The following is a 20,940-nucleotide window of genomic DNA, read 5'->3' as shown; positions in this document are numbered from 1 at the left end:
AACAGGGACAGGAAGAGGAAGAGCAAACACCTGTGACAAATCCTCCCCCTGTAGACAATGTCCTTTTAGAGAGGAACCATAAAAGGGGGAAAGCTCATCAAAGGTGATATCCATTGAGACATACCGAGTGCCAGTCTTTGGATCAAAACAACAATAACCCTTCTGTGTGGGGGACTAACCAAGGAAGATACACTTTTGAGCTTTGGGTTCAAATTTATGCCTTTGGACACTTGGAACATGTACATAACAGGTGCAGCCAAAGACACGAATAGGAACAGGAAAAAGGTCCTTGTCCGGATGAAGGAGATTGAAGGGAGACTTAAACCCCAAAACCCTGGATAGCATACGGTTTATAAGGTAGGTAGCAGTAAGAACAGCATCACCCCAAAACCTTGTAGGAACATGTGAGGCAAATAAGATACTTCTTGCAACTTCAACAATATGCCTATTTTTCCTCTCAGCAACCCCATTCTATTCTGGGGTCCTAGCACATGAGCTTTGATGAATAACCCCCATGTCAGAGAAATAGTAGGATAGGTTCTTCTCAAAGTATTCTTTTGCATTGTCAGATCTGAAGATTTTAATCCTGGTATCAAATTGGGTTAGAACAAATTCATGGAATTGTCTTACAAGTCTTGGAACTTCATCACAGAATTTCATCAGGAATATCCAAGTGAACCGAGAAAAGTCATCAATAAACAGGATAAAATATTTGTAGCCACCCATGGAGGGTAAGTGGTAAAGCCCCCACACATTAGAGTGCACAATATTAAAAGGAACAGAAGATCTTTTATTGCTCAAAGGATAATTGTTTCTACAATGCTTTGACAATTCACAAGACTCACAATGAAGACTGGACAAACTAATTCCCTTAAACAGTTCAGGGAATAGATGACTCAAGGCAGAAAAAGACAGATGACCAAAACGACGATGACACAACATAATCCGACTAACAGACTCTGAAGAAACAGATCCGAGAGCAACATTCCCAAGATGATCGGTGCATTGTCCTGGAGTATCAAGCAAAGGTATATTCCGTTCGCCTCATGGCCACTCCCAATCACCTTCTGAGACTCCAGAACCTGAAAAACATAGTAGGAAGGAAAAAATGTTACACAACAGTTTAGTGACTTGGTTAAACTACTTACAGACAACAAATTTGTATTTAGTTTAGGTACATGAAGGGTAGAAGGTAGGAACAAGGAATCCGTAGCCTTGATGGTTCCCTTACCAGAGATAGGGGCAAGTGAACCATCAGCTAAAGTGATTTTATCACGTCTAGGAAGCAAGTCATATGAAACAAACAAGGTAGAAAGATTGGTCATATAGTCAAAAGCACCTGAGTCAATAATCCAAGGGATCTTGAGATTACCTGAAGTGGTAGCATGATTGGCAGAAGCCCTTATACCTGAATGAGCAAATGCAGAAGAAGCAGAATTTCCTGAAGGGTTGGAAGGAGAAGTCACATCACCCAGCTGACTGATCATCTTCCCAAACTTTTCATATTCTGCTCTCATGGCTGCCAACTGTGCAGAAGCAGACATCTCTTCACTATCTGTCCCGACAGCTACATTTGCACTTCCTGATCTTTTACTATCATGTTTTTTCTGAAACCGAATGGGAACAAGATTAGGATGTAATTTCCAACACTTGTTGTTGGTGTGCTTCGGCTTCTTGCAGTACTCACATATAACTTCTTTCTTTCCTGTGCCACCAAAAGTTCCAGCATTCCCTTTAGGTTTAACCCCCATATTGGCAAAGTGATCACTAATATCAGCCCCTTGAACTTGGACAGCCCTTCTGCTCTCTTCACTACTCACCAATGCATAAGCTTGTGACAATGAGACACACTCCTTGGAAAGAATATTTTGTTTTGTAATATCACATTCTGGGTTTAGTCCAGTTAAGAACTCAAAAACCCTGTTCCTTTCAACCAATTTTTTGTAGGTCTCTGCATCATTGGTGGTGTCCCAAGTTACAACTTCTATTAGGTCAATCTCTTGCCATAGAGATTTCAGGGTTGAGAAATACACAGCTAGAGGCTTCTCCCCTTGCCTTAAATTCTTTACATCACTTCTCAATTTATATGCTCGGGCCACATTGAGTTTTTGGGAATAGGTTTCTACAACACTGTCCCAAATTTCCTTTGCTGAATTCATCCATAGGTAGTGTTAGCTAATTTGTGGTTGCATTGAATTCACAAGCCACCCAATGACAGTGTAATTTTCTTGCATCCACTTCTCGTAGGATGGATCATCTTCTGGGGGAGCCTTCTTACTCCCGGAAATGAACCCCCACTTTCCTCTACTACATACATAAATCTTTACTGATTGTGACCATGCCAGATAATTAGTTCCATCTAGTTTGACTGTAGTCACAGTCAATAAGGAATCACTTGGAGTCCCCTAAACCAGTCCATATTCAGCACCACTTTTGTTTTCAAACTTTGAGTACATCATGTAACCACTTCAAATATGATTCCAGATGACTTCTACAAGTATACTGAATGAGGACGAGCAAGAACTGAGTTCAGCCGACCACAAGAAGGCAATACACTGAGTTCAGCCTTCAAGAAGTGGTTACATGATGGGCCGAATGGCCCATAGGCTGTTTATTCTTTCTTGTTATTTATGTTTTTCTGTAATGGGCCTTATTCTGGGCCCATCCTGTCTATATTAAGTTCTTTGTAATTTCTTGCCCAACTAAGGGCCTCCTTGTAATTATTCAAATCTATCTTAATAAAAAAGTGTTAGGGTGCTGAGAGAGAGTAGGTTCGAAACTCTCATTCTCAAACCCTCATTGCCGAACTCTCAAGATCTCCTCTCTTCAGTTTTCTTCATGGTATCAGAGCAGGCCTAAACTTCAATATTCTAGGGCTGGAAGCTTAGGCTCGTGTTGCCTGATTCTTGGAGGTTATTGGAAGTGCCCAAGACTAGAATCTCTTGGAGAAGTGGTTCGGTGACCAAGAAGAATCAGAGAAAAAAAAAGGAAGGGGAACAGCTCGGTTCTGGTTTGAAGCTCGAAACTGTAAATTGTGCTCAGATTTCTGGGTTATTTTCTTATGTGTTTGGACTGTTGAAGTGTCCGAAAATTTCTGGTTGTTCTGTACTACTTTCGGCCCATCTTCTCTACAGCTTGTATTCTCTTGTTATTAATTTTTAATAAAATTTCACAATATCTATCAAGAAAAAGAAGACAAACTGTAGATGTAGAGAGTATCCTAGTTACATGAAAGAAAGGAAAGAAGGGATCTTTTTTTTGAGAGAAGATAACTAATTTCAGTGAAGTCAAAAACAGGGAGGGATGATCAAGTGGACTAGAGGTGTTTGTGAGTTGAAAGGTTTTCGGGATGCTTAGATAAGATGGATAAGGATTGTGTCCAAGGGGCCTGGTTCTCAGTTCTCATTAATGGTTCCCCCCATGGTTTTTCAAGGCCTCAAGAGGGTTGTGTCAAGGATGCCTCCTCCTCCTTGCTCCTCCTCCTGATTGCTGACATCCTTGATATCTTTCTTCCGAATGTTGTTGCTTTGGGTTTGATTAAAGAGTTCAGTGTAAGGAGAACATTCATGTGTCTCATCTTCAATATGCTGATGACACAACTTTCTTTCTTGAAGACAAGTTGGATGCCTGCTTAACATGAAGAAAGTGTTGAAATTCTTTGAAGCAGTGACAGGGCTAAAGAGCAGTATTACTGGTATTAATATGCCTTATCAGTTGCTCATTAATTTCTGTAATGCAGTTGGCTGTAGGTTGAAAGACTGGCCTCCTAAATACCTTGGCATGCCTTTGGTTGGTAATCCTAAGAATGTTGAATTTTGGGATCCAGTTTTACAAAAGTTGAGAAGCACAAGCACTTGGAAGCTTGAATAAAATACTATATTTCTAGAGGAAGTAGACTCACTCTTATCAAGTCCTCCTTGCGAAATCATCCTAGCTACTACTTATTGGTTTCCAAAGTACCAAAAGAATTAGAAATCAGATTGAAAAGCCTCCTTGCCAAACCATCCTAGCTACTACTTATTGGTTTCCAAAGTGCCAAAAGAATTAGAAATCAGATTGAAAAGCTTCAGAGAGACTTCTTGTGGAATGGAGGAGGTAGGAAAAAGGGATCACTTGGTAGGGTGGAATGTAGTTTAACCCAAGAAGGAAGGGGGCTTGGGTCTTGGTTGCATTTCTGTAGGAAATAAGCACTTTTAGGCAAGTGGCTTTGGAGAATTCGAAAGAAACCAGAATCCCTATGGGACTCAAATCATTCATAGTAAATATGGGAGGAGTAGCATTGGAAGGGGCAGCTTTTCATTTCTCAATAGGATCCTAGCTGCAAATCCCTGGAAAGGTATTATCCAAACTCTCCCCTTTTCCTTCCTTGGGTTCTGTCTCAAAAATGGAAATCAAATTAAATTTTGGATTGATCTCTGGTGGGGCCCTTCACCCCTCAGTGTGTCCTTCCCTATCCTTTTCATCTAACTTATGACAAACAAGCCCTGGTGTTCTCCATTATTTCTAATGAAACTCAGGGCCTTTATTATAACTTTAATTTCCATTGAGATCTTGGATTCTTGATAACAACACTGAAATGGCTGAGATAACCCCCCTGCTTTCTTTGATTTTCAATGTTTATCACTCCTCTTCCACTCCAGACAATTTGATCTGGTCCATCACCCCCAATGTTTTTTTTTTTTCTCCACTAAATCCTCCTCCCATAGCCTGGTCTCTGGGTCCTCTTCCTCCTATTTCCCGATTAGAAAGATATAGACATCCGCGGCTCCCTCAAGATCCTCTTTCTTTCTATGGAGAGCTTCCTGTGGTCAGCTTAACACTTGTGATTATCTTAGAGAAGAAAAGGATTGGGCATTGTTGTCTAGTAGCTTGTGTTATGAGAATGGGGAATCTATAGACCATCTTCCAATCAATTGCAAGGTGTCTCGTAGCTTATATCAGTTCTTGTTCAATCTGATTTTTGAAGGTAGCTTCTTTTGGGTTCCCCTTAACTCAGTTTGTGAGTTTATCAGTCAATGGAAGGGCAGAAAGCTGGGGAAAAGGGGCAAGATCTTCTAGAATGCAGCTATCAACATTATCATGTGAAATTTACGGGAAGGGAGAAATAAAAGAATTTTCAAGAAAAGGTTTCTTTTGAAGATGGTTTAAGAAGGACGCCGCCTCAAATTTTTCTTGGGTGCTATCAGACAAGGATTTCTCTGGTATCAGTTACAGGAATTTGGACAGAAACCTGTTGGCAATTCTTCATTTCTTTCCAGCTTCTTGCCCTGAGATTTCCTCTCCTTTATTTCTGAGACCTGAAAGTGCTTTCGTTTTGAAGTTTGATGTTGGCTTAAGAAGACCCCCGATCTTCCTTTGGTGGCTTGGATGGGAGTTACAAATCTGATGGGAGCATTTTTGGGTCTTTAGTGGCTCTGTATCCGCTCAAGATGCTCCAGAGGCAGAGGTTCAAGCTCAAACTCTGTTGGTTGGTCTCCAGCCTTCTAAATCCCTGTAGGATGACTCCCTTTTTAGTTGAGGGTGATTCCAGAATTACTATCAGTTGGGATAAAAAGACTGCAGGCCCTTGGAGGCTTCCTCATTTCTTGCAAGAAATTCATGACATTTCAGCTTCTATTCAATACTGCTTCAGATGGATCCCTAGAAACTTAAACATTCTGGTGATGCTTTAGCTAAAGCTGGGGTGGGAAGGGATCTTTTTTTGTACAGTGCAAATTCTTATCCTCTTTCTTGAGTGGGTTTTTGCTTTTTTTTTTGTATGTGAAGCCTATGCTTGCATGTAGTATTTGAAGAGTACTTAACCAATAAGGAGGAGCTGGGAACAGCCAAAAGGTGACACTCTGATAAAGGGAGTTCAGAAGAGAGAGAATTTTTAGCCATAAATACTAAAGATGACACTGATATGACACTGATATGATGATGATGATATTAATAAATACAAAACTTCGTCTCTTTTGAAGCAAGCTTATATCATAAATTCATACAAAATTTTGTCTCTTTTGAAGCAAGCTTATATCATAAATTCATACAAATACATATAACACATATAACATGCATATAAATAGATAGCAGTAAACAGTATTACATGAAAATGTTATGACAAGGGGTCCATGACCAAAATATAACTGATTGATTCTACCATTCTCCCAATGAGATATCCAATATTAAAATGAATATGAAGATCAATATCCCTGTACAAAGCTTCCTAAGTGGTGACTAGCTCATTTAACATGCATAGCTACTTGGTCCAGAATTCATCTTAGATTTTCCTTACGTAAGATAGAAATCACAAATAGATTTTCTATACCTGTCTGGGAAAGCAGCAGAGTTGAAAGGACACATATGGCTAACTTCTCTTAAATTTACATTGCTGTAGAGTAACTTCTTGTTACTACTGTAGATAACAGTTGGCCTATCTGAAGCAGCAAATACATGGGTGGTACTCTTGGAGGAGAAAGTGCGTAGTGTAATAGGCTGGGTCCCAAGAGAAACCTTTTTCCTGTCTGTTAACTCACCAGTAGTCATGTTCAATAAAAAGTTGAACAGATGTCCATCTCCAAGGGCACATAACAAGTAAGAAACCTGAGGAAAAGAAAAGACACATATTAGAGGACAAAATGATGGAAACACCAGAGGTGCAAATCTATACCAGATACTGTAAAAATGCTTTACTAACACTAAAGTGGTGCAAATGACACACATGAAAGTTTTGGCCATCAATCATTCTGATCTAGCCCATGAGAATTCTTGCACTGCAAATCGACTAATTTCATCTGACTCATCAACTTTGGCTGTTTTCCGATATGGCGAAGTAGAAATTGAAAAGGAGTCCTCCCTTTTAGGAATCGTTGGGTTTTGAACCAGAACTATGAACATCTTATCTGCTAAAGCCAAGGAACAATGCTCCTCCTTTCCTTTGATCTTCAGCTGGCCAAAGAAGAGAGATAGGATGTTGTGCAGGGCAACAAGAGCAGCAGTGTTTTGGACCATATGGGAGGAAAGGAATGCTAGAATTTTTAAAGAGGGAAAGATCTTTGAAGGCTGTCATAGAATGTGTCACTATTAGAGTTATACATTGGATAAAAAGCACATGCCCCTTTTTCCTCTTAATCTTCTTATGATATTCTTAGGAGGTGGAAGGAAGTGGTTGACACAAAAATTAAAATAATGTCCAAGATGTGGACTCTGCCAGAAAAAAAATGCATCAAATTCAACTTTGATGAAGTAATATGGGAAAGCTAGGACCCTCAGGAACAGGGGGAGCCTTTAAAGATGAAAAGGGCCTTATTATTAAGAATATGTTCTCAGGGCCAATGGGGGTTGGGGACTCCCTAAGAGCAGAATGGTTGGCTTTGATTCAAGGGGTTCAAAAGGCAAGAAAAATGAGGACAAGTTAGTAACTGAAGGGGATACCAAGGTGCTTGTGGGCTGGTTAAAAGAACAAAAGAGCTCTAATAGACATTTAAGATGAAATCAAGAAGTTCAAGTGGTGGACTACTGGAATGCAGGTGCAGGTGAAATGGGTACCAAGGTCAGCAATGCTGTGGGCTGTGGCTGATAATCTGGCTAAACAAGGGGTGAACAGGAATAATTTGTTTTCAGAAGAATTTTAACAATCTGAAGGGGCAGAGAAAGCCTGTTTCTCTCCCTTGTTGCATTATACTGTACTTCAATTTTATGATTTAATGAAATGAATTTAAGTTATTTATCAAAAAAGGAGAATGTGGCAAAAGAACCTGCTGCTTTTAGAATTCTGCTCAGGCTATATTTTATAACTGAAAAGTGATTCCTAAAGGTAATAGAAAGTGGAAATCCTTTTGTGCTAGACTTCTGTTTCTGCCCCAATCCAAACACAGCGCTAGGTTTTGCATTTGCCATCCCTATAAAGGGTTGAAATTCAATAGAGGGTAACAACCATTCAATCAGGCTGGTTTTGTGCTTGTAAGATCTCCTAGAAAGGACCTTTCTGGTATGGATCATAGATAAATGCATGTGCCCCATGAATGATATGCACCTTGATAGACCATCCATAATGTACTCCAAGTTTCCAACACTTGTCACATCTTGTATCATAACATCCATTAACAGAACCAATTCCATAAAATTTGGAAAGAGAGCAAAGTTAAATACAAGCATACCCCTTCAAAGGCACATAAAAGGACAGAACGAGGAATAATCTCTCCTCCCAAATGCTCTTTTGTGATGAGATCCAGACCTGGAAGGGAATATATCCTAACACTGATATCAGTCCACATTCCAACTGCAGCTAGATGACTGTGGTTAGGGTTTTCACCAACAGGGTTTATGTCAAGGCAAGATATTTCACATTCCAACTGTATGTGCTTTACTTCTGTCAATTTTCCAACACCAATTTCTATGTAAACTAGATGACCACCTCCAGTAGCCAGTAAAACCTGTAGGAAATTAGAAAACCAAAATTCAATTAACATTTTCAGTGTGTTAGAAATCACCCAAATTTCAAATAATACCCCATCAATTAATACAAAATAAACTATAAAAGAGAAACATTAAACATAGTTGTCAAGGTGCTGTGTAGGCGTCCATGGCTGGGTGCCTAGCCTGAACACCTTGACTTGTAGCAACAAGGCACCTGTCTAGGTGACAAAAATGACTAGGCAGGTGCCCTACTAAAATATCATTCATATTGCTTCATCTTACTAATACGTGTGTTTGTATATTTTGTTATATACAATATATAATTTATACTTTGTTTTAAAGTTTTACTGTTGAAATTTAAAAGATCCAAGGGTTTTAGAAGCGAGAAAGAAGCATAAAGAGTGTTTTTCCTTTTTATGTGCTCTCTCTCTCTCTCTCTTACATTAAATATAAGAGCTGTTTCACCCTCGTTTTTCCCCCTTTTGCTTACTCTCAAATTTTATCATTTTTTTTTGAGAAAAGGTAAAGTATAATTATAGCCTTTTATAGTTGCTAAATTGATATGAAATTGCTTGATTATATACTTATTATAGTAATATAGTTTATAAAATCATTGAAATTAATATGTTAGAAACACTATTGTCCTAAGGCAATGATTTTCCATGTTTTGAGAGGAAATTTAATGTTCTCAATAAAGAGAAGAAAATTTTAGTTTTTCATTTTACAACATTCACATCACCCGGGTGTTGCCTGTCCCCCAGAATCACCTAGACTCCTTGACAACTATGTCATCAATAAAACCTTGAGTTCCCTACTAAAAAAATTATGAAACAAACAGTGAAATGTTCAATCTTCTCTCACAATCAATAAATGAATCCAGTGATCGATACTGTCCAATAAATGGTCAACTCAGATGAATTGAAGATGAAACAACACCAATTGGAGAGCCAGAACCCATTGCCACATCCCAATTTCCAATGGCTATGAGGTCAAGGTCAAGGATCTAAGTAATATCTGGTTGATCATGATTTTGTAATTGATATCATCTTTCGACCACATAATATAAGGAGATGTCTTTAAATTGCTCATACAGATAGGTGGGTGTATGTGCATGTACAGTATGGAATCCAGGAAAAAAAACAACAGAATAGTTATGCACAGGTAGCACTGTCAACTGACTCCAAAAGTCCGAAATCTGATCCAATATCCAATCTGATTATCTTGCATTTGGATGATCTGTTTACATAATTGGATATTCGTTTAAATTTTAAAACCTGCATCTTATCCAATTATATATATAATAAATTCAACATTTCATATTTATATTTATTTATTATATATAATTTATAAAAGTAATTAACTTTTTATTTTTATTTTTTAAAATGAAGTGGAGTCCGATTAAATCCAAATCTGATCCAATTCTGATAGGATTTGAATCCGATCCAGGATCTTCAAATCCAATCAGATTTCAGATTGGGTTCAGATTCACCTTTTCATTAATCAGATTGGATTTGCATTATGTTGAACCCAATCCGTTTACAGACCCATGCATAGGCCTTTAAATGTTGAAACAAAAACAAGTATCATATGTTGAAACATAGTGTCAGACACAGCAACCCCCAAAGTGAAGACATTTGACAGACATATATGTTTCAATACTCATTATCAACCAAAAAAGTTTGAAGAGAACCTGAGTTGCATTAGCTGTAGCAACATTAACTGAAAATCCTGAAGGGGCTTTCCACTCATCAAGCAGCATTCGAGATGTAGAACTGACCAATCGTACAGAGCTTGCAGTGACCTGTCATGATGAGGGATTATTTTGTAAGGATTAATTTTTACACAACTGTTAAGAGCCAGATTATCTCAAGCTAAAATAATTTGCAACAAAGACAACAGTGCAAAGATATGGATCATATTTACTGATAAACAGAGGAGAACCACTGATTTATATCTAACAAGAATTACATACAACAAAACTTCCAATGACATAAGCTCAGCAACACTATTACAGCCAATAATGTCACAGATCACAGGTAAATCAATCAAGACTTGTCCCATTTATCTGGGGTCAGTTACAGAAATCCTTTTAATACCACTCCATCAAGTTCCATATGCTCTGCTACAATAATTTACTAGGCTTACAAGGTGAGAAATATCACTGAACCGAGTATAATGAGGAAAGCTATAAAAAAATAAAAAGAAAAAGGAACATCATACACAAATAAACCACTATGGATTAATAGATCACTGAACTGCCATTGTGCAGGCACATCAGTTTATTGCTTGCACAGAATTTGCTTATTTTTTGAACAAGTAGAACATACTTTCATTGATAAAGGGAAGAACATGTATATGTGTAATGTATGACTTGGCAATGTCACCTCAATGATGTACACAAACTACATTAAAACAGAGAACTCTATAAAAGTTATCAACATGTTAGGTCTTTCTTCTAGGAGATCTTACAGATTTACAGCATTATATTTCTCTAAAATTGAACACCAAAAAATCACATTTGATTCACATTCAGCTTAGACCTATATTTTTAAAATTACCTTAAACCACCCTACCATTTGTTTCCTTGAACACCTCAACTCTTTTTTCTTGACTAAAAAAATTAAAAAGAAAACTCATTATGGAGGATGGAACCCTTACTTTCTAGAAGGGCTCCATTTTTATTGAAGGATTGAAAATGCTTTTGGAAAGTAAGCAAAAATATTTTTCTTTCAAAAAGAGTTTTAAATCCTTTAATAAATAACCAATTCTCTCTTCAATTTCTCCCTCGTTACGAATAATTGATCCATGGTACCAAAAGTTGCTAATTTGGGGTATCTCCTGATCACCATTTTAATTGCGCTGCTACTGTTACTAATATTTCTCTAAAATTGCAATACATGCATTATGTTTTAGTCTGACTTGAAAGATTTTGGTACTAAAGCATCCTCTACAATCTTCTAGATTTGCATTCAGACCATATTTAGCCTTACAATGAACCAATCAAAACTATATCATCAGCAAACAACATACACTGTGAATGTCTAGTTAATTCATACATCCTCATCATCCAAGCCTGATTCCAACTATATGGAGTTGGCTCCATGAACCCTGCTTTGCCATTCTGCTCTGATTAATGCCATATCCATTATAAGTGCTGACCTCATTAATCCAAATTAGTTTTCTAACAAACTAGTTTCATGTCTTAGTCATTGATCAATCACCCTTTCCCAAAGTTTCATAATATGGGTTATAAGCACAACCCCAAAACAATTATGAAATGTAATAACGGTGCATATCACCTTTGTTCTTATATTCTTATATGATATGTAAGAAAAAAAATTATTAGGTGTATGTGTGCCTCTATGCATGTGTTTGCATGCTGTAAACAAATTATATATATTTTTTTTGATGTATTAATCAAGAAAGATAATCAATAGAGGTAAAACAATTACAAGCAATGCTAAAAGAGGTGCGAGATGCGACCTATCCCATCACATTAGATAAAAATTACAAATTACAACTTAGCCCAATACAATTGATCCCTATTCATCCCTTGCTTAGCTAGAGTATCAGTAAAAGCATTGGCAGTCCTCACCCACTCTATTCTCGATGCCATATTCCTTGTTAGCCAATTAGATCTCTTAATTTCATTCCTGTGACACCAAGTTATAGACTCTAGTTCTTTTAGCTATCCCACTACCAACTTAGTGTCACCTTCAATCAACAAGTTAACCAAATTCAGCTCCCTTGTAAGTTGAACTCCTGGTAACAGTGCAAACAATTCAGCCCTGGTAGAGTCCCCCACTCCCACTGGCCCCAAGAATAGTGCAAAGACATGTCCTTCCTTATCTCATATCACCCCAACTCCAGACTCCAGAGTGACCCGGATTGCCTTCAACAAATAAATAAATAAATACAAATTATATTTTTTAAATAATATAACAATTATATTTTTTTAATATATTATATATGATTAGTTTCAATTTTTCTTAATAAATAGAAGTTTCAAAATATTTTTAAGTACAAGAATGCAAATAAGACAAAATAGTGGACCATTGCATGTATTCTTCAAGCATCCAAGGCTCCAACGGAACTTGTCCTATGAGATCTTTCCTATGTGATTTTCACTTCCAGATGGAAGAAAGGCCAAAATGTTATGAAGCGCCATTCCTTTTGCAGTTTTCTGTGAATTCTGGGGCATTTAGAACCAAAGAAACAGACGTATCTTGAATGAAAGTATGGCTCACAAGGAGATTGGTAGCTGATATATGTTCTGTGGTTGTTGAATGGAGTTGGTAGAAGGGATTCTTGTATCGAGTGAAACTTTTTATTTATATTAATAAATTTCGTTACTTACCAAATAAAAGAAAAAGATACAACATAGAATTATCAAAGGAATGGATGGGCCTATGGTTCAAAGTTGTGTAAATATTAGCAGCTTTTTGATAGGGAAAAGATTCAGCAATTTTAAAAGGAAACTTTGTTTTAATAGGATTATTATTCTGGGTATAGACAGAAGGCTTTTCCAAGAGGCTTTATTTCTTCTTTTTGTACATTGCTATACATATCTCATTAATAAAAAAACAAACAAACAAAACAAAAAGAAAGACCAACATTCAAAACAAAAATAAAAGAATGGATCAAAAGAAAAACAAGAAGAAAACCTACCTGTACAAGTTGATTGTACACAGCATCATGGCAAAACAAAGTTTGCACTTGTGAAAAGAAACCCTCGATCTCAGTTTCTTCCAATTCATCTTCAAGATTCATTGCCAAGATACGTGTCTCACTGATAAAGCTTACTACCAAGAAGGTGTCATAAGGATCATCAGTAGACAATCGCAAAGACCACATTCCCTTGATGCCTTGAAGTTCCACAGATGCCTGCATTGAGACAATTATATACTGTAAAGAGACCTATCTATCTGTGTCTATGTGTGTGTGTGTGTATAAAAATATAGGGATACATAAAAGAAAGAAAGAAACCACTGCAAATAACCTTACCTGTTCATTTATCCCTATACCATTTCGAACTATGCGAAGGGACCCATCTTTATAAGCTCCTGAGCAAGTTACAACCTGACCTTGGCCCTGCCTCTCAAGGTCAACCACACAGAAGTCCACAATAGGCCCCAGATTGACATACCTCTCTAAGACTTCCACATATGAGCCTTTTGCATCTGGCTGGAGATTTAGCTTTATGAGCTGTATAAATAGTATTGCTAGTATTAAACTTTGGTAACACAAGCAGAAGGCCAAGATTATCAAATTGATAAATATAAGAACAATGACAGTGCAATTTCAAACCAAAACCCCAAAAAGCTGAATATTTGTTTAGCAAATATGTACTAAGCAAGAGTACAATGCTTAATTGGCTAAAAATGAGTGCATGTGCCTAAATATGTAACACCTTAAGCATCTGGGCTCCAATTGGAAGTAACAAAGAAACAATATCAAATAAAAAGGGTTATATCCATCAATAGAAGTAATAGAATCAATTGGCACCTTTTTATTGACCACAGTGGTATAAAAGTCAACAAAAATATTTCTTTCGGACCTAAGATGAAACCATACAACTGCATACGAGGAATTTAAATAGACAATAGCATATAATGCAAGAAGCATGATGACCATGATGTAGGTCAAAATATGTACATGCACAAAGCACCAAGGAACATTTTGTACAAAATGAGATAATTCTGTGCAAGAAATCTTAGGGAAAAAAGGGGCAACAAAAGTGAGGGGATTTTGAATGGAAATGTAACTTTCACACCAAATGTGAACTCACCAATCACCACAGTGTTTGAAAGGGCAGGCAGGGGGATTTTGACATTGTAGGATGGCTTTATGAAATCAACGAGGAAGAGAAGGGAGAGTCTAAAGGGTCTATGAGGAGTTTTGGGGAGTTAATGCACTGATTAGTCTTCCTTTGGTGGGCAGCTGCTTTCACATAGTGTTGGGTAAACTCACCTTAGGATGGATAAATACTTATTTAGGGCTGACAATGGGTCAGGTCTGACCCGACGGACCCGAGCCGATTGGGCCGGTTCTGGGTCCTGATATAGGGTCCAGATGACTATCGGTTTGGAACCGGTTCCACCTAGTCCCAAACCAATTCAGACCCGACCCAATATATATAATGTATAATATATTAAATAAATAAATAAATATAATATAATATATATTAAACATAAATATTTATTTTTATTTATTATAATCGGGTCTGTCAGGTCAGACCCGATTGTCCCGAGAACCAATCGGTTTGGGTCAGGTCGGGTCCAAAAATTACAGACCCTATCGGGTCCGGGTCCTCAACACTTCATGTTGGGTTTGTTCTGGTTCCAGCTGGTTTGGACCCAGACCCGACCCGTTGACAGCCCTATACTTATTTGATGGGGGTTGGAACATGAATCGTTCTGCTTTGATTCAAGAGGTTTCCATGAATTTTCTATCTGATTATAATGCAATACTATTAAGAAGATTCTTTAATATGTACAGACCTAAATCATTTATATTTGGAAACCTGTAACTGGGGCATCTAGAGTTCTCAGAGTTTGAACATGGGTGGCCAAACTTTCAGGTGCAAGGTAGAGATGATCTCATATTGGTGAAAATTTGTCAAAGTTAAAAGATCAATTTGTCTTGGAATGTTTATTATTTTGGGAATATTAATTGATAAAGAAGGGCCATCTAGAGAGCTGGAAAGTATTTTTTATGAAAAGTGACAGTACTGATTTATTGATAAAAATTAGATTGTTACAAGGAGTTTTCATAAAAAGACCCATAGTAATGGTTAACTGTGGTTAACCATATCTAACATATCCTGTTACAGAACTTTTATGACTCCCCCGTCCCTCCCCGGGAAGTAGGCCCCAATATATCTGATTCCTCATTGCCCCTTTTTTTGCTAGAGTATCTGCCAAAGCATTGGAGACCTTGGAACCCAAACAACTGCAGCTCTTATAACATTGAAAATACCTTTCATCTCCCTTTATAGATGCCTGAATTAATGGTTCAAAATATCAAGGGAGAGTCTACCTCCTTGAAACCGACTAATAATGGATGGGAGTGAACTTTCAACCTTTAGGATAGGACTTTTATGATAGATTTGTAAATATTCATGACCAAACTTATAGGCCTAAAATCCTTAAGGTGGATATCATCTTTCTTTATCAGAATTAGAGATAGAAAAGTGGATTGATACCTAGCCTTATAGAAGACCTATTAGCAGACTCATTAAAAATCTCACACAACCCATCTTTCAATATCTCCCAATAGTCTCGATAAAAAGCTAAAGCTCTTCTTTCCTTTACCCTACATAACAAGAGGCAAGATTTGTGGAAATGTGCTAGAGCAACCACGTTTTGATACATTTGAGAAGAAAGAATGTCAGAACATTCAAAGATAAGATCCAAACAAAGGAAGCTATTATAGCAGATGTTTTTGCAAAATTGGTCATTGGATTTAGATGCCTTCTCCTTGGGTGAATTTGTTAGATGCCTTCTCCCTTTTTGTCATTCATGGTATCATTACGAATTGGCAAATTGTAGTGAGTCCTTCCACAACTAGAAGGCCATAACCTATCTTATATTTTCAGCCTCATTACAATATGATAAAGATGAATTTTGATGGTTTCAATCTTGGTAATCCAATTCAGGAATAGGAGTATTATTAGAAACTATGAGGAACATATGCTAGCATTGTTCTCTGGACCCATCAAGTATGGTGAGTCTACAATGGGAGAACTGATGGCAATCCAACAATGAATGATGATTGCTAAATTCCTAAACTTTAGAAATATGATGATGGAAGGCAATTCCCATGTTAATGTAGGTTGCATCTTAAATGACGACGTGTGTTCATTGAATTATAAAAATGAAGTTTGTGACATCAGAAGGAAGTTGGGTGTCAACTACAGGCAGACATCAAGATCAGCCAATAGTATGCCTTGTTATTTTATTATTTCAAGAATAGGGCCAATACTGTGGCTGATGCACCAGAAATGCAGGGCGTAGGTAGACTGTAGACATCAGCTATTTTGAGGTTTAATTCCCCAAATGATTTATAACGAAGAAAGAAGAGAAAAGCAAAGGGTCAGCAGCAGTAGTAATCCCAAAATAATTGGCAATATACTCACCTTTACAGATTCTTTACATACATCAATAAATAAAAACTTGACCATTACTAATAAAAAATATATATTTAGAGAGCATTCTATACATAAGATGTAGGGAAAACTGAAAATGCAACATTTGTTTCTTTAATTCCAAATGCTGATGGTGCCATAGAAGTGAAGGATGTCAGACCAACTAGGGGACATTCGATACCAACTGCACTGAATGATTTATTGTCTTGCCTGTTAGTGAACAGTGAATAAGTTGTTAAGGATGTTGTGGACACCTTAACAGCCAAAGCTGAAATTGGTTTAATTACTATACCCATGAATATTTTATCATTTAGATATTTTATCCACTGAAGGACAAAGTAATAATTCATCCAGTTCAGCAACTTCAGTGAGCCTCTATCAAAGAGCCCCTTAGTCTAATTTCTAGCCCTTGCAAGATCATAGAAAAGGTATCACTATTGTCCAAAGAGGTTGAAGACACTGTTGCATACTTGCATCATGTAGTAAGGCCTACTCAAATGACAAGTTTTGAATGGTGTGTTGGCAGCTAGTGAACATATAGACTCAAGAATAAGAAGTGGAGAAGTTGGTTTAATTTGCAACATTGATCTCGAAGTGTCATATGATCATGTGGAGTGGGGTTTTTTGAAGGAGTTGCTTAGATTAATTGGATTTGGAGAAAACTAGAGATGCCAGATTTTTGCCTGCATTTCACTGGTGTTGTTCTTTTTTTTTGATAAATGAATAAAGATTTTATTAATAAGAAAGGAAGTTTACATTCACCCTAAGAGGAGGGCCAGGAGGCACGAAATGTTACCTCCCCTTAGAGGTGAGAGCTTAACCAAACTCTTAGCAGAATACAATTCATTGGTGTCATTCTTAGTGAATGCAAATATATCACTCTCCAAGTTCTTCTAGGCTCCAGACTCCGAGAGGATTAAGGCCAATATTTTAAAAGCACAAAGTGCAAAAGCCTTCTAACACACAAGGTGCAAGATGGAAGGGAAACCATGCATCTTTTAAAGCGAGAGGCAAATTTTTGAAAAAAAAAAAGAATAATGCTTAGAAAAAAATACAAACTTACATTTTAAAAGAAACATAGTGTTTTAAAAAGCCTATCGGCTCAAATCAAAATACATAAGCATAATATATGAACTTATTCAAACTGAAAATATGGAACTGAAAGTAGACATACCTGAATTAATTTTTTTTATCAGTAACAACAGGATTTATATTATGGATTTAAATATATGACATATGTGAATTATAGCAAAGTGCTTCAAGCACTAATGATTCAAGCATGTGAAATTTTCAGTCTATTTATCTCCTAGCTGCATTACTTCAAGTAGCTGGTGTAAGTCAAACAACTTGCATTCCTAATTCTAAGAAATCGACCCTCTTCCTTTGTAAAGGCCCTTTAAGGCAAGCCTCAACAATTCCATGTGAGAATTTGGGGCAACATCCTTGACCTTAATTTTTAGTCCATAAGTACAAAGAGATTAGTTTTGTGACTTTAGACAAAGTTCATTCTATTTTAAGATTATGGATCAATATATTAGTTGTACTGTTGTTGCTTCCTTAGTGGAAATTTTGCCATTTGAGATCCTATTTGCAAGAGCTAAGGCTTTGAGTATTTAAATAGATCTTTGCTTTTGTTCATTTTAAAAGTTAATACACCATTACTATTATACAAACAGCAATAAAAGGTCATTTTAAAGTTGATAAATCATTACAAAGATATAAAACACATAAAGTCTAGAAAAAGAAAAACAAAAAGAAAGGCAATTGGAAAATGGTGCTTGCTGAGGCTGGAGCACACAGTGCACCATGTATGTGCTTTTTGAAAGGGACTGTGCTTGGGTTCATCCAAGGAACATGCCTTGAAAAGCACCTGATCTATGTACCTAGGTGTCTGCCTGATTTGCACCTTTTAAAACACTGGTTAAGGCAGGGTGATCCATTATATCCTCTGTTCTTTGTGATGGAGGTGCAGTTGCCAAGTACATTAGCTCTTAGGGGTGTAGAAGTGGGGCTTGTATAAGGTTTCCAATTGGGCAGTCAAGGTCTGTCAATCACAAATTTACAATATGTAAGATGATACATTGAATTTTTTTAAGGCTTTTTTGGATAACAGAATTTTTTTAATGATAGCATAAAGTACAATAGAAAGGAGGGAGGGGTAAAATCTCTTAACCCTCCCTGAGAATGATATTCATATTACAACAATGCCCAAAGAAGACTCTCTTCCCACCCCTTGTTTGGCAAGTGAGTCAGCAAAGGAGTTTGCACTTCTCTTAATCCATTGAAATTTAATTTCCATGCCTTGAGACAGCTGTTTAAATTTCTTTTTTTCATTTAAAAATTTCCAGAACCCCATCTCTTCATTCTGCAACCAACCAGACAATAAACTACTTGAAGGCTTCAGTGCATCAAGTAGTTTATTTAAGAAAGCTTTGTGGTTTGAGATGCTATCAGGCTGATTGTGAACCTGGACAAAATAGCATAGCAATCAGAATTGGTGATGTAATTGGTTTCTCACTTTTTCCGCAAAGCGAAGAGGAAGTCCAGAGATAAACAGTTCTTTCTGTTAGTGAAGGGGTATTTCGGTCTTTGTACCTGTTGAGAATGCTGATGTGTGCTATTATGTTAGTTCGAGTGCCTCTTACTTAAATAAGGGCACTTATGTCTTTTCCAATTATATTAATAATATAATAACAGGTCTGGCCGAAACTAGGGTTGACTTTTCCCTAATTCGAACCAGACCTTTTCTCTTCTTCCTCTTTCTTCTTTTTTTATTTTTTTTTTTAAGTTCTTCCCAGACCCCAGCCCCATAGTTCAAAGTTACAATTTGTGCTTGGTTTTAAGTCTTTCTCTAGACTGTTTCTGAAATATTTGGCTTGGCCATGCTTACTTGCTTGTTCAGTGGCACTGGCTTTAGGTCCAATGCTTGTCCTGGTGAATGGCTATTGGCTACATCTTTAGCCATAATAACAGAATTTTTTGTAGTGTAATTTGTTACTAAAGACAGAGCACATTTTCAAGTATTTGGAATTTGGAATCAATGGGTTCCTTATATTTTGAACACTTTCACAAATCCCCTTACTATATGAGTTTATCTCCAAAATAAAAGATTCCTATGGATTAATCTAGGCAGGTCCATAAAATAGAAACTGATGATTTGTCATAGACCAATCTATTTGTTCTTTTATTAACCATCAAATTTGTTGAAATCTATTTGTAAATGTTGATTGATCTTTTGGTAATTCATGCAAGCTTATGGTGAAAAGAGTTTCTCTGAGTCTCTGTCCCCTCTGGCTGTTCCAAAAAGAGCTAAAAGGAGTTAACATCAGTTTGATCCAAAATCCAAATACTGAGAGTGCAGAAACCATGGACTTTGATGGCTGATCCAAATGTGTGTGTGTGCATGTGTGCTTTGAGGTGAGATTGGAGAGGTCATTAAGGTGTTATGTTTCAGGCCTAATGGGTGATAGAAATTGCGTACAAGGGGCTGGGGATGCTTTTGATTGCTTGTTGCTTGGGAGATGATGACTGAATTTGAGCATGATTTTTCTCAAATTTTCTTGCAAAACAAACACTGGAAAGTGGATTTTCTCAGCAAACAAACGCACTATAACTAACTGAGAAAATAATTTTTCCTCTTCTCATCCCATCCTTTCTCAGCCCAATTTTCCCAGCAATCAAACAGACCCTAATAGTGAGAAGTCTAAAGGTTCCTTTTTTAATTTGATTTCTGTTGGGAGTTCATGTGGGGTTATCAAAGGTTTCTCTCTTTTAATTAGAGTAGGCTTGGTTTGGTCAATTTCTAGGTAGTACATAGGGCTAATTCTTCTTCGCTTGTCATTCTATCGTACCATAGTGTTCTTATGAGATCTCTATCTTTTTTAGAGTAGTTATTAAAAAAGCATTTTCTTCTTTTAATTTGAGAATTAAAGTCTATTCTTAAGAAAGTTTTATCTATTTGAAATTCTTCTTCTATTTCAAAAAGATTCAAAATCAGCCTCGGTTGGCTCATAAGATCTTACCGAGGGTGGAGCTGCCCTTGGGGTTTCATATACCGAAGGTGGAGTGGTCTGGATTGGGGTTTCATAGGTGGCATACATAATACCTGGAGGTGGTGTTAGCAAATCTAGTGACCTCCTAGAAGGGGCAGGTCTTATTTCTAATGGTTCGCTACTAGAATGTCTAGATGAGATCGAAACCCTTCTTAATCTCAGTTCTACAGTTCCATCATTTGCACTTTATTGAGTCTAACTCAGTAGACTCTATTGGTCTAGACGGATCAACATTAGCCATCGTCCAGCTTTCTGGTAATTGAACATCTTTCCACATGATTGGTTTTGGAATAGTAGTATTATTCCTTGCATTGGTTTGGAATAAGGTTGACATTCCTTTTACAT

At 37.0% G+C, this 20,940-nt stretch overlaps 1 protein-coding gene across 3 annotated transcripts in view; it reads right to left on the bottom strand.

Moving 5' to 3' along the window:
- LOC104607867 (DNA damage-binding protein 1-like) overlaps nucleotides 1-20,940 on the bottom strand; it is a 75,919-nt gene that overhangs the window by 10,135 nt on the left and 44,844 nt on the right. For all 3 annotated transcript variants that reach the window (XM_088891579.1, XM_010273625.3, XM_088891580.1), the window contains 5 exons: nucleotides 13,402-13,602; nucleotides 13,066-13,281; nucleotides 10,088-10,198; nucleotides 8,139-8,414; nucleotides 6,308-6,582 (listed from right to left, as the gene is read on the bottom strand). In XM_088891579.1, coding sequence (XP_088747705.1) covers nucleotides 6,308-6,582; nucleotides 8,139-8,414; nucleotides 10,088-10,198; nucleotides 13,066-13,281; nucleotides 13,402-13,602 — 1,079 coding nt within the window. The remainder of the gene's footprint in view (nucleotides 1-6,307; nucleotides 6,583-8,138; nucleotides 8,415-10,087; nucleotides 10,199-13,065; nucleotides 13,282-13,401; nucleotides 13,603-20,940) is intronic.

The sequence above is a fragment of the Nelumbo nucifera genome, chromosome 7 (assembly GCF_055504915.1).
Source record: "Nelumbo nucifera cultivar China Antique chromosome 7, China Antique-T2T, whole genome shotgun sequence".
Taxonomy (NCBI): Eukaryota; Viridiplantae; Streptophyta; class Magnoliopsida; order Proteales; family Nelumbonaceae; genus Nelumbo; species Nelumbo nucifera.
This window is presented reverse-complemented; position numbering and strand designations above follow the sequence as displayed.